At 44.8% G+C, this 13,839-nt stretch overlaps 1 protein-coding gene across 1 annotated transcript in view; it reads left to right on the top strand.

Moving 5' to 3' along the window:
• The first annotated feature begins 295 nt into the window (after positions 1 to 295).
• LOC114371500 overlaps positions 296 to 13,839 on the top strand; it is a 42,268-nt gene continuing 28,724 nt past the window's right edge. The window contains exon 1 of the mRNA XM_028328917.1: positions 296 to 585. Within this exon, the coding sequence (XP_028184718.1) occupies positions 296 to 585 (290 nt within the window). The remainder of the gene's footprint in view (positions 586 to 13,839) is intronic.

The following is a 13,839-nucleotide window of genomic DNA, read 5'->3' as shown; positions in this document are numbered from 1 at the left end:
GGAGGAGAATGGTAAACTTTGGTACTTCAATATCAAACAATACATTAAGGATAAGGAATACCCCCCCGAGGCCTCTGACAGCAACAAGAGGACATTACGGAGGTTGGCAGCCAATTTCCTCTTGAGTGGGAGTGTCTTGTATAAAAGAAACCATGACATGGTGCTGCTTCAATGTTTGAATGCAAAAGAGGTCGAACAGATGCTAGTGGAAATATAGGAGAGATCCTTTGGTACCCATGCCAATGGACACGCCATGGCTCGAAAGATTCTGAGGGCGGGATATTACTAGCTCACTATGGAGAATGATTGTTGTGTTCATGTGAGGAAAGGCCATAAATGCCAAACCTTCGCTGATAATGTTAATGCTCCACCTATACCATTAAACGTGTTGGCAGCACCATGGCCATTCTCCATGTGGGGAATAGACATGATCAGGGCCATCGAACCCAAGGCTTCAAACGGGCATCGCTTCATCTTAGTCGCCATTGATTACTTCACCAAATGGGTGGAAGCAGCTTCATATGCTAGCGTGACTAGGAATGTGGTGATTAGATTCACTAAGAAGGAGATAATTTGCAGATATGGGTTGCCCAGAAAGATCATCACCAATAATGCCATCAATTTAAACAACAAGATGATGAAGGAAATGTGTGAGGATTTCAAAATCCAACACCGTAATTCCACGCCTTATCGGCCCAAGATGGGGCAATTGAGGCTGCCAATAAGAACATCAAGAAGATCATTCAAAAGATGACCGTATCATACAAGGATTGGCACAAGATGCTACCTTTTGGTGTACGGGATGGAAGCTGTGCTTCTGTTTGAGGTGTAGATTCCTTCTTTAAGAATCCAAGCAGAGTCGAGATTGGAAGAAGCAGAATGGGCCCGAGCATGTTTTGACCAATTGAATCATATCGAGGGTAAGAGATTGGCTGCCATGAGCCATGGGTGACTATATCAGAGCAGAGTGAAAAATGCTTTTGACAAAAGGTTCAAAAGGATCACCAAGGGAAATGGGCCCGTGTAAGTTCAACTAGGGGGACCTTGTTCTGAAGAAAGTATCACAGGTTCAAAAGGATCACTGAGGGAAATGGGCCCTAAACTATGAAGGACCATTTGTGGTGAAGAAGGCTTTCTTAGGAGGAGTGTTGTTGCTCATGAACATGGATGATAAAGAGCTGCCTTCGCCTGTGAATTCTGACATTGTCAAGCGATATTACGCGTAATACTTAGGGCAATTCAAAGGCTCAATATTTGGACCTCCTCAAGGACTCATTAGGATCTCCATGTCTTGAGTTTTTTGTAAACAATAATCGTAGCGTTAATAAATATGGATTAATGATTTGCATATTTCCCTCTAGTGTTGTGTCCTTTGCACTCTTTTATTGTCGTTGGGCATGAACGTACACTCTTGTTTTTTTGCTCACTCACACGATCGGTATTCTGGAGCCATTTGGCACGTTCAACAGGGGTGCTGTAAGAGTTAAGTAAAATTGAACATGACAACGAAAAAGAGGAAATCAAAACACATGTTTAATTATTACGTTTAACGTTTGATCGTAAACATGCATGCATCTGCATCTTATCATCAAAGTATCTTGCAATGGGGAATATGAATGAAGGATCATTTTGGGTGATGGTCAGCACCACACCAACTTGGGTAAGCCCAGGGGCAAATGGAAAGGTGATACGAGCATCTTGTAGCATTTTTTTTTTTACATTTGCATGTTAACATTTTCTTTGTCAAAGCATTAGAATAGGTGCCAACAGGTGCTAGGTCCAGAATAAGATTTCCTCACAATCAAGGAAAGGAGTTAGGAAGGATAAGATGGCGAAGCCTCGACCACAACCCCGCGTTCGGCTAAAGACGTTAAAGAAGCGCTCCTAGGAGGCAACCTAGTATCTCTAAAACTTTGCTCTTTAATTTTATGATTTTATGCTTTCCGTTGCGAGTTAGGATTGTTCTTTTTCTTGAATTATCTCATGAATTCGCCTAAAGTTTATACATAATTATAAGGCTTAGAAGGGAAATATATATAATAATAATAATAACAAAAAAACTTTGCAAAAAAAAAAAATATTTAACTCGCTTGGGCGAGTATGGCTGACGGGAAAAATAAAAAGGGGAAGGGTGAAATTAGATTTCACCCCATTTTCCCCAAAAATCAAAAGCTTCCCAGAGCTTCACGAGGAACCACCATTGGCAGCAGCATCAAGCTTACTTTGTGCGCCTTTGTTTCACTTTTTTTTCACATTCCTTTCATCCCATTCAAGTAAGTGCCCTCTCCATCTAATTTTACCTTTGCCTTGTGATGTTTGGTGCTTTGCTTGTTGCTTTCTTTGCAATGTTTGTGAGATGAGTTGTGTGTAAACCCATGGTCAAAATGTTTGGATTGGTGGCTGTACTAGATGGCCCTAGGCCTATCCTTGGTTTTTTTTTTTACGAATTTGCATGTCATGCTGCTCCTTATCCCTCATTTATACATGTTTTAACATGTGCACACCAAATGTTTGATGAAATGTCACAATGCCCCTCCTCCGCACCGTACGTAGAAGCGGCGGAAGAATCATTGGAAACGGCTTTCCAATCCTTTGAGGTGGTGAGCTGCGCCTCTGTGGAACCAAGTCCGTCGCTACCTTCTCTCTCCAAAGCGGCCATAATGGTGGCGCGTGTTATGCTTAGGAACGGATTTGAGCCCGGAATGGGTATAGGAAAGGACTGCCTCGGGAATGCCGACGTGGTCGATATCAAGGGAAATCCATACAAGTATGGATTAGGGTATGAACCCGGGATGCCGGGGAGGAGGAACGTGCCGTCAAGATTTCGGGCGGATAGGGTATGGCCCGGCTGTATTAGCCAGTGTTTCACCAGCACTGGAATGGTGTCCGAGGAGGAGGTGACCGCAATAGAAGAGGAGTTCCCTCAAGACCCACCAAGTTTTGTGCAAGCATGCCACCCCAATTCCCAAGTGGGGAACTGGCGCGTGATAAGCCAGTCAGAAGTCTATATCGCTGATTCAATGTAATTAGAGCCTATAGATTTCCTTTCTCTTTTGTTTTGTGAAACCTACCTTATTAAATAAACAAAGAGATCTTGTTTCATTTGTTCTTGCGGTTCCACCTTTTCTCATATCATTTTGCATGTTTTTGTTTCTTTTGTCTTGTTTGGTATAGATATGAGGGTCGATTCTTTGAGGATCCTAACAACAAGGGTTTGACAATCGATTTCGATCGAGATATAAGCCAAACGATAAACGAGGAAGAGGAAGAGGACGTCCTGTCACCAGAGTTGGAGAGGTTGGTCACTCAGGAAGAACGTGAAATGAAGCCTCACCAAGAAGAAACCGAATTGGTAAACTTGGGGACCACGGAGGAAAAGAAAGAAGTAAAGGTAGGAACCGGTATGACCGCGCCTATCCGTAAAGGCTTGATAACCCTTCTTGAAGAGTATCAAGATGTCTTTGCGTGGTCATATCAAGACATGCCCAGTTTGGATTCCGACATTGTGCAGCATAAGTTGCCTTTGAATCTTGGGTCTTCCCCGGTTAAGCAAAAGTTACGAAGAATGAGACCCGAGATGTCTTTAAAAATTAAAGAAGAAGTAAGGAAGCAATTTGACGCAGGGTTTTTAGCTGTGGCTCGGTACCCAGAATGGGTGGCCAATATTGTCCCAGTCCCGAAAAAGGACGGCAAGGTTCGAATGTGTGTAGACTACCGGGACTTGAACCGGGCCAGTCCAAAAGACAATTTTCCCCTGCCACACATTGACATATTGGTAGATAATACAGCCAAATTCTCCCTTTTCTCATTTATGGATGGTTTCTCGGGGTATAATCAAATAAAGATGGCACCCGAAGATGTAGAGAAGACCACTTTCGTCACCCTATGGGGGACATTCTGCTATAAAGTGATGGCCTTTAGGCTGAAAAATGCTGGGGCAACCTATCAGCGTGCCATGGTGGCGTTGTTCCATGATATGATGCATAAGGAAATAGAGGTCTACGTAGATGACATGATTGCCAAGTCTCGGACTGAGGACGAACACCTTGTCAATCTGCGTAAGCTGTTTGGAAGGTTGCGAAAATACCAATTAAAACTAAACCCAACCAAATGCACCTTTGGGGTAAAGTCGGGGAAGTTGCTAGAATTTATCGTAAGTCAGAAAGGGATAGAGATAGATCCCGAGAAAGTGAAGGCCATCCTAGAAATGCCGGAACCACGCATGGAGAAGTAGGTTCGGGCGTTTTTGGGCAGGTTGAATTATATCGCGAGATTTATCTCGCAACTCACCCCTACCTGTGAGCCCATTTTTAAGCTATTACGTAAGAACCAGGCGGTCCTGTGGAATAGTGACTGCCAAGAGGCCTTCAAGAAGATCAAACAGAGTCTCGCAAATCCCCCGGTGCTCATGCCACCTGTAACAGGAAGACCTCTTTTCCTGTACATGACCGTGTTGGACGAGTCTATGGGGTGCGTGTTGGGTCAGCATGATAATTCTGGGAAAAAGGAGCAAGCCATCTACTATCTGAGCAAGAAGTTTACCGCATGTGAGATGAATTACTCAATGCTGGAAAGAACGTGTTGTGCTCTGGTATGGGCATCACATCGGCTTAGGCAATACATGCTCAGTCATACCACGTGGCTTATTTCCAAAATGGATCCCGTGAAATACATCTTTGAAAAACCGGCCCTCACGGGACGAATCGCTAGGTGGCAGGTACTATTATCTGAATTCGATATTGTTTACGTCACCCAAAAGGCGGTAAAGGGAAGTGCCTTAGCGGATTATTTGGCCCAGCAACCCCTCCAGGATTATCGGCCGATGCACCCCGTGTTCCTAGATGAAGATATCATGGCCCTGTTTGAAGAGAAGCGGACGCACGAGGACATAGACAAATGGATTGTTTGCTTCGATGGGGCATCTAATGCTTTGGGCCACGGAGTAAGGGCAGTCCTTGTATCCCCGGATGATTAGTGTATTCCTTTCACGGCTAGGCTAGGTTTTGATTGTACCAACAATATAGCCGAGTACGAAGCATGCGCCCTCGGGGTTCAGGCGGCCATTGATTTTGATGTAAAACTACTCAAGGTGTATGGAGACTCAGCTTTGGTGATACGCCAGTTGAAAGGAGAATGGGAAACTAGGGATCCGAAGTTGATACCCTATCAAACTCACATCTTGAGGTTAGCCAAGTACTTTGACGACATTTCCTTCCACCACATACCTCGGGAAGAGAATCAAATGGCTGATGCGTTAGCCACCTTGGCCTCCATGTTTCAACTTGCCCCACACGGGGATCTGCCGTACATCGAATTCAAATCTCAAGGCAGGCCGGCATATTGTTATGCAATAGAGGAAGGGCGGGATGGGAAACCGTGGTATTTCGACATCAAACAGTATGTCGAGAACAAAGAATACCCACTAGGAATTTCTGACAATGACAAAAGGACGTTGAGGAGATTGGCTACTGGTTTCTTTGTAAGCGGTACCATCCTGTGCAAACAAAACCACGACATGACCCTCCTACGATGCGTAGATGCCAAAGAGGCGAACTTCATGATTGAGGAGATCCACGAGGGTTCCTTTGGGACACATGCCAATGGGCATGCTATGGCCAGAAAAATCCTTAGGGCCGGTTATTATTGGCTCACCATGGAAAGCGATTGCTGCGCTCATGTAAGGAAATGTCATAAATGTCAGGCATACGCGGACAATGTCAATGTTCCGCCACATCCTCTGAAAGTTATGTCCGCCCCTTGGCCTTTTTCCATGTGGGGAATAGATGTCATTGGGGCCATCGAACCCAAAGCGTCGAATGGTCACCGCTTCATTCTTGTGGCGATAGATTACTTCACCAAATGGGTCGAAGCAGCTTCTTATACTAATGTCACAAGGAATGTGGTAGTTAGATTCATAAAGAAGGAGTTGATTTGTCGATATGGACTCCCCAGGAAGATCATTATTGACAATGGTACCAATCTAAACAATAAGATGATGCAGGAAATGTGCGAGGACTTCAAGATCCAACATCATAACTCTACCCCTTATCGGCCAAAGATGAATGGGGCTGTAGAGGCTGCGAATAAGAATATTAAGAAGATTGTTCAAAAGATGACAGTGTCATACAAAGATTGGCATGAGATGTTGCCTTTCGCCTTGCACGGATACAGAACCTCGGTGTGAACTTCTACTGGGGCAACGCCGTATTCCTTGGTTTATGGGATGGAGGCAGTACTCCCATTTGAGGTAGAAGTTCCTTCTCAGAGGATAATGGCAGAATCCGGCCTAGAAGAGTCGGAATGGGCTCAAGCACGCTATGACCAACTCAACCTCATTGAAGGTAAGCGTTTGACATCCATGAGCCATGGGCGTCTGTATCAACGAAGAGTAAAGAACGCATTCGACAAGAAGGTACGTCCGCGCAAGTTCAACGAGGGGGACCTCGTGCTGAAAAAGATGTCCCACGCTGTTAAGGATAGTCGAGGCAAGTGGGCTCCGAATTATGAAGGACCTTTCGTGGTGAAAAGAGCTTTTTCTGGGGGTGCTCTGATACTCACCAACATGGATGGCGAGGAGTTGCCCTCGCCCGTGAACTCCGATGTAGTTAAATGATATTACGCTTGAAGTCTGGGGCAATCGAGAGGACCGTTGCATGTTTTTTATTTCTGAGTTTTTCTCGTTCTTCTTGGTTTCCTCTAGGGATTCCCATTCACTGTATTTGTCTCGTTTCTTTGAAAAGAAAAGATGGGCGAGGTTTCAGTCCTCCCTTTGGTTTCAAACCTTGTGTTTTAGATTTGTTATAACTTGAGCCCTCTTCGCTCGGTGTATGGGGTGCCCCAAACGCTTATTTAAAATTGAATCTAACCAGCCTTCACTAAAATAAAATCATCGCATTAGGAACATTCATACATGCACATGCACATGCACATGCATATCTTATGATAGTAAGGAGCAGAGTCGTCTCAGGCCACGGTCAGAAGTCAAGACGAGTCAATGGCAGAAATCAACCAAGGTAAGACGATGATCGGTCACGATTGGCCGCATATTATTTGTCTCCTACTTGCAGGTACTTAGGGATGGAGGCGAATGAAGGATAGGATCGCGACCAACCGATCGTTGCCCCTTTCTGGCGCTAAACAAGCACAGAACGTCGCTGCAAGGCAGCCCAGTATCCTTTGCATTCACAATTTCTTTTACTATTGTTTGTTTTAAATAAGTAATCGACACCTAATTCTAATTTAAGTAGGTTCAAGTGGGCAAACGCTAACCCATAAGGAAGGAGGAGACATGGTTAATGTTCCCCTCAAAAAAAAAAAATGGTAGGTTAGCTCGCCTGGGCGAGCAACCCCTGCACCCAAATTATAAAAACGAGGGAGGGGAACGTTTTTGTATCCAAAAAACTTCTCCCCCTCATTCAAAAGATAAAGAACACGAAGGCTTGTGTTTCTGGCTCCCCTAAGCCACTTTTGATCGCGTTTTGCTTTCGTTTTTGGTCTTTCTATTCACTCCAACAAGAGATGGCCCCAAGGAAACTTGCCTCAAAGAGATCCAGGAAGGATAAAGTGGCCGAAGGAACTAGTTCCGCTCCCGAGTATGACAGTCACCGCTTTAGGAGCGCTGAACACCAGCAGCGCTTCGAGGCCATCAAGGGATGGTCATTTCTCCGGGAGCGACGCGTCCAGCTCAGGAACGACGAGTATACCGATTTCGAGGAGGAGATAGTTCACCGGCAGTGGGCATCACTGGTTACCCCCATGGCCAAGTTCGATCCAGACATAGTCCTCGAATTTTATGCCAATGCTTCGCCTACAGAGGAGGGCGTGCGAGATATGAGATCCTGGGTGAGGGGTCAGTTGATCCCGTTTGATGCAGATGCTATCAGCCAGTTCCTGGGATACCCTTTAGTGCTGGAAGAGGGTCAGGAGTGCGAGGATGGCCAGAGGAGGAACCGGTCCGATGGGTTCGATGAGGAGGCCATCGCCCATTTGCTATGTATACCGGGGCAGGATTTTGCCCGGACTACTGCCGGGAGACGGGTGCGGATCATGCGCACCAACATGACCACCCTAACTCAGATTTGGATGACTTTGCTGCTTAGCAACATCCAGCCCAGCGATTATAATTCCGACCTCCCCCTGCCGAAGTGTCAGTTGGTGTACGCCATCCTGACACGGATGAGCATTCACGTGGCTCAGTTAATCGCTGATGCCATCTATCTATTTGCAGGTATGGCGCCTACCAGGCACCCTCTGGACCCGGATAAGTCCAACAGGGCCCTGGGATTTCTCGCCTTGATCACAGGACTCTGCCAGTCGTTCGGAGTCCCCGTCGCACCTAGCAAGGTGATTCGGCCGCCCATCACCCAAGCTTTTATTGAGAAGTATTGCACACAGAGACAGGCCCAGGGAGATGCTCGGCAGGCCGCAGACGCGTCGCCACCTCATCAGGCTGGTCCAGCCGGATCGTTTGATACGGAGCAGTATTTGCGGCATTTGGTTCGCCAACAGGCGGCCAACCACCGGGCTCATGTACAAACCCATGATTGTCTTTACCAGATGAGCCTTAGCCTACAGAGCCAGGGTTTTACTTCTTTTTCGTGCCCTACTCCGGACCAGTTCAGGGCAGAGGTCGCATGGCATGAGGCCCGGGCAGGAGAGGCGCCAGTAGAGGCACCAGCAGAGGCTCCCGATGAGGCAGATGAGGCCCGCGAGGACGAGGAGATGACCAATTTACTTGATTTCTAAGGAGGGAGCGGGGCCACATGATTGGGAGATCCCTTGATCCATATTTCTTTTTGTTTCCATTTTTCCTGTTATATATTTTTGTTTGACTAAGTGTCATACCCTAATTTCGTCCGGGGACCTTTGCTTGATGACATGCGACCTATCTTTGGTCCTTGTGAGGTGCTTGGCACCCATCATTAGGCAATTTGTGAAATTCCAGGACATGCCGGAAAACCAAAAAATATTGATGCACAATCCGTAAGTTTCCGTGACACACCGGAAATCAAATGGAAGCATCGTTGCATAATTAAGTGAGATTCCGTAACATTCCGTAAGTCAAAAAGGGGATGATTATGTAATCCGCAAGGTTCCGTAACATTACGGAAAGAAAACAAGTATCGTTACGAGATTCGTAAGTTTTCGTAACTTTACGAAAAAAGAATCACCAAAAAAGGTAAGGGGGGTGAACTTATCAAGATAGGGGTGTAAATAGCAATTCAAATCTAGGCCCTTCCAGAACATTGTGGAAGTTGGGTTGCTTAAGGAGGAAGCAACTGGGCGGCAAGCTCCTCCACGTTTTTGAAAAATGGTTTTCGGGGCTTCCGCGGCTTCCGTAATACTTCCGTAAAATTTCCGAAAACCTTGGGTAAGCATATTCCACTTAACATTGGTGAAAGGGAAGAGAAAAAAGATGAAAATCAAATTCGAAAACAGTTCCGTAAGGCTTCCGTAACTTTTCCGTAAAATACGAAAAGGGGGGTGAACTTAGTAATTCGGGTGCGCTTAGAAATTTTCTTCATTAAGTCTTTGGTCGGCAAGCACCTCCTTTTTTTTCTATAAATAGGGGAGGGGGGAGCTGTTTCAAAATGTTCAAGACCCCTTTGGGTATGCGTTTCGGCTATTTTGGGCAAAAACACGTTTTCGTGAAGAAAAATCAAGTCGAAGTACTTCCGTAACGCTTCCGTAAGCGATTATGTGGAAATTCTTCATCGTTCTTCGTCGTTCTTCACCGTTCTTCGTTCATTCTTCGTTCTTCAACGGGTAAGTTTTCGAATTCGAGACTTTCAATTCATTTCTTGTTTTGTGTACTTTCACTTTAATTTCGTTTACTTTCAGTTTTCTTTTCTTCCATTTTTAACATGCTTTAACCATTTAGTTAAGCCGTTTTCTCGTCTAATAAATGATAAAATGAATTTCAACCGATCATTTGTGTTGTAATCTCGTTTAATCACTGTTAAAACGAAATCTAACCGATCGTTCACGCTATAACCTCGGTTAAACCAAAAAAAGTAAAATAATAATAAAATAATCAAAATATCTTGAAAAATAATAATAAAATAATCAAAATATCTTTGAATAAAATAATAAAAAAAATCAATCGGACGTTTTTCTTTGGAAGTTTCCTTGAATGAATTGATTAATAACCAAAGTGAAACTAAGACTAAAATCAACTCACAAATCAAGTTTTTTTTTTCCGAAAAATCACTAAAAACCGTTTTAAGGTCCAACGCCTTAAACGGTCCTCTTTGCTTTTATCGGTTAACATGGACCGTTCAAAAGCATAAAATCAACATGTGACTTTACCGCTTTTGCAAGAACTACGTAGGTCTGATTTCCTCGTCGCAATTGAGGATACGTAGGAGCAAAAGCCCCGCTTTTGTCGACCACCCCAAGAGATCGTTAATGGTCCAAATGCCTTAACGTTTCTCTCCTTTCAAAAACAAGAGATCGTTAATGGTCCAATGCCTTAACGTTTCTCTCCTTTCAAAATCAAAAGACCGTTTAATGGTCCAACACCTTAAATGACCTTTTGTTCAAATAAAAAAACATATTTTGCAAAAAAGACAAAAAACAAACTTAAACCAAACACTTTGTTCCGAAAGAACTACGTAGGTCTGATTTCCTCATCGCAAATTGAGGAATACGTAGGAGCAAAGGGAAACACCCTTGTCGACCACAAAAAGAGAAAAAAATATAAAAAGGGTATAAAGGATATAAGGACATAAAAGGGAACGTAAAAATCAAAGTCATGTTTGCACATTCGATTAAAGGTTGCCGTCCCTTGTGACGGACGTGTGGGGTGCTAATACCTTCCCCGCGCGTAAATACAACTCCCGAACCTTTCACTTAAAAGTTCGTAGATCGTGTCTTTTCCGGTTTTTCCGACGTTTTCCTCAAATAAACGTTGGTGGCGACTCCGCGCGTATTCCTTTCGTGGAACACGCATCCCGCGAGTCTCGCGTCGCCCTCCCGCCGAAGGGTAGGTTGCGACAGTTGGAGACTCCGCTGGGGACTATTTTTAGAGAGTTAGGCCATTTAATCTTGTGCAAATTTTGCCATGACTTACTCCTTTGTTGGCTTCCCCTTATTATGTTCTTGTATATATAACTCTTTGATGCTTTTAGTGCATTTTTTTTGTATGCATGAGGTAAATATTTATTCATTTGATGCACACAAACACTAACACTATTTGCACACACGGTGAGTTGAAAAAGGGCCCTATACCTGGGTTCGTGGGAACATAAGGAGTGGAGGTGAATCCGTGATCATGCTAGGTCTCCGACTTGCTTGATTACAGTGAACCCTCATCTAGAGTTTTTCTCTTTGAAAACATATTGTTGCTAGTAGTCCCTACTGCTGCAGTATGTTCTTCGAAGGGGATGATACCTCTAGAAACCATCAAGAGAGATATGACTACCTTGGGGGTTATCACTAAAAGCCTAGTTAGCTCTCTCCCTTATAGGTCCCTTAAATAGGGGCACGGAGCAAACACGCTGCGTGCCATTTTTCACACTGCCATGCATAAGTATCATATACCCTTTTGCTTATATTTGTTTGTGAATATTGTCGTACTATGTACATCCCCGTGTTGTGCCTTTCGCATATGCATCATGTGTGGGTTTCGTCTTTGATCCCCTCACTTTAGCAAACCGACGGAGGGTCCGTGTCGCCTTCTTAAAAAACATACGTTGGGTGCCATGCTGCCCAAACGTTGTATCCAAGAAGGAAACAATTTCTCGGGCTCCCGTATTCGTAAATTGCATCTGTGTCATATGCATTTCTTCATGCATTCATCCATTCCACCCATGATAGATGTAGGAGTTTTGTTTCGCACTAGATTTTATTTCACTTTAGTAAAACATGGGATCAAGTCAAAAGCCTTCGCTTAAAAAGAGGTTCTATCAAGTCAAAATCAAGAGCTTAGAGGTCACCAGTTTACGAAAGTTGGGGCAATTAATGGGTCAACTTCAACGGCAAGCCTTCCGCAAAGCCTATGGTAAAATTTGGGACCTAGCTAGGGTAGAAGTCTCCATGGAACCGATTGCATCCCTTTCCCAGTATTATGACCAGCCCCTAAGGTGCTTCACATTTGAGGACTTCCAGCTAGTGCCGACTGTGAAAGAGTTTGAAGAAATCCTGGGATGCCCACTGGGAGGAAGGAAGCCATATCTTTTCTCTGGGTTCTATCCCTCCACGACAAGAGTTGCCAAGGTGGTGAAAATCTCAGCACAAGAGTTGGACCATGTAAAGCAAAACAGGAATGGGGTAGTCGGAGTACCAAGGAAGTGTTTGGAGGAAAGGGCAAAGGCCTTGGCAAATCAAGGCGAATGGGCTTTCTTTTATTGACATCTTGGCGCTTTTGATCTTTGGAGTTGTCCTCTTTCCGAATATGGAAGGGTTAGTGGACCTAGCAGCGATTGACGCTTTCCTCGCCTTTCATCATGGCAAGGAAAGCCCGGTCGTCGCCATTTTGGCCATGTATGACACGTTCGACCGGGGATGTGAAAAGAGCGGCACAAGAATTGTTTGTTGTGCACCAACTCTTGGCTAGCATGGAGGGGCGTCTGTTAAATGGTTCCCTCGCTAGAAGGAAGGAAGAATCAGGATTCTATCTTCATGCGAAGGATGTCCCATGAGAGGAGTGCCATCAGACGAAAGCATCACGCCTTTCATCGCACGAGGTTTCAGTGACCACAACGCGAGGGTACTCCAAGGAGTTCGCAAGGCATGGGATGCGGCGTGAAGAAAGGACAGAGAGCTTAGGGGAAGCAGTAATGGGATCATCGGCGGCTATCATAAGTGGCTGAGAGTCCGAACACAAGGACTGGATTGGCTCCCAAATCTAAAGACTGTGAGAGACGATGAGGTTAAAGCTTTGGAAGAAATTGATGAGGTACAAGCCCTAAAGGCAGAGCTTGAAAGAGCCTGGGTAGTCGAAGAGAAGTTCAAGTCCATAGCCATCAAAGTCTGAAAAGAGTATGATGAACTAAGGGATGTCAATATGGCCACCGATGAAGCCTTGGAATGAGAAACCACGAAGGCCCGAAAGGAAGAACACGACCAAAGCAAAGTTTTGAGGGGCTTTATAGGGCAGCAATAGTGAGCTCAAGCTCCGAAGAGGTGAAAGGAATCATCACGGGTCAAAGGCATGATCTTGAAGGACGAGCTAAAGGTTTGCCTTAGGTCGAAAAGAAATTTGTCCCAACAGTTAAGCGAGACTGAAGGGAATATGTGGGCCATCATCGATAAGTGCAAAGAGAAGCTAAATCTAGCGGCGACTCACGAGCAAAGGCTAGAGGATGAGTACGCCAAGATATCAGCAGAAAGGGAAGCAAGGGAAAGGGTAATTGATTCATTGCACCAAGAGGCAACAATGTGGACGGACCGATTTGCTCTTACTTTGAACAGGAGTCAAGAACTTCCCCCATTGCTAGCCAAGGCCAAAGCAGTGGCGGACACCTACTCCGCCCCCGAGGAGATCCACGGACTTCTCAGCTATTGTCAGCATATGATAGACTTAATGGACCATATGATTAGAAACCGCTAGGAAGTTTGTATTGTCGCTCAGATCTTGACTAGTTATAACTTTTTGAAAAAAATGAGTTTATCCCACGTTTTTACTCCAAAAATCAGTGCGAATCAAGCCACTCCCACATTTTATCTCTAGCATGCATTGTATGTTGGTCTCATCCTTTGGCACGGGAAGCCGGAAGGTCCATATCACCTTCTTAATTGTACACATGGGGCACTGCGCCCCCAAATGCGCAAGTAAGAAGAGATAATTTTCCGGGCTCTCGTGTCCGTAAAATGCATTCATATCATGCATCGCATAAG

Source organism: Glycine soja, chromosome 10 (assembly GCF_004193775.1).
Source record: "Glycine soja cultivar W05 chromosome 10, ASM419377v2, whole genome shotgun sequence".
Classification (NCBI taxonomy): domain Eukaryota; kingdom Viridiplantae; phylum Streptophyta; class Magnoliopsida; order Fabales; family Fabaceae; genus Glycine; species Glycine soja.
Note: the sequence above shows the minus strand (reverse complement) of the source record. Positions and strands in the feature narration are given on the sequence as shown.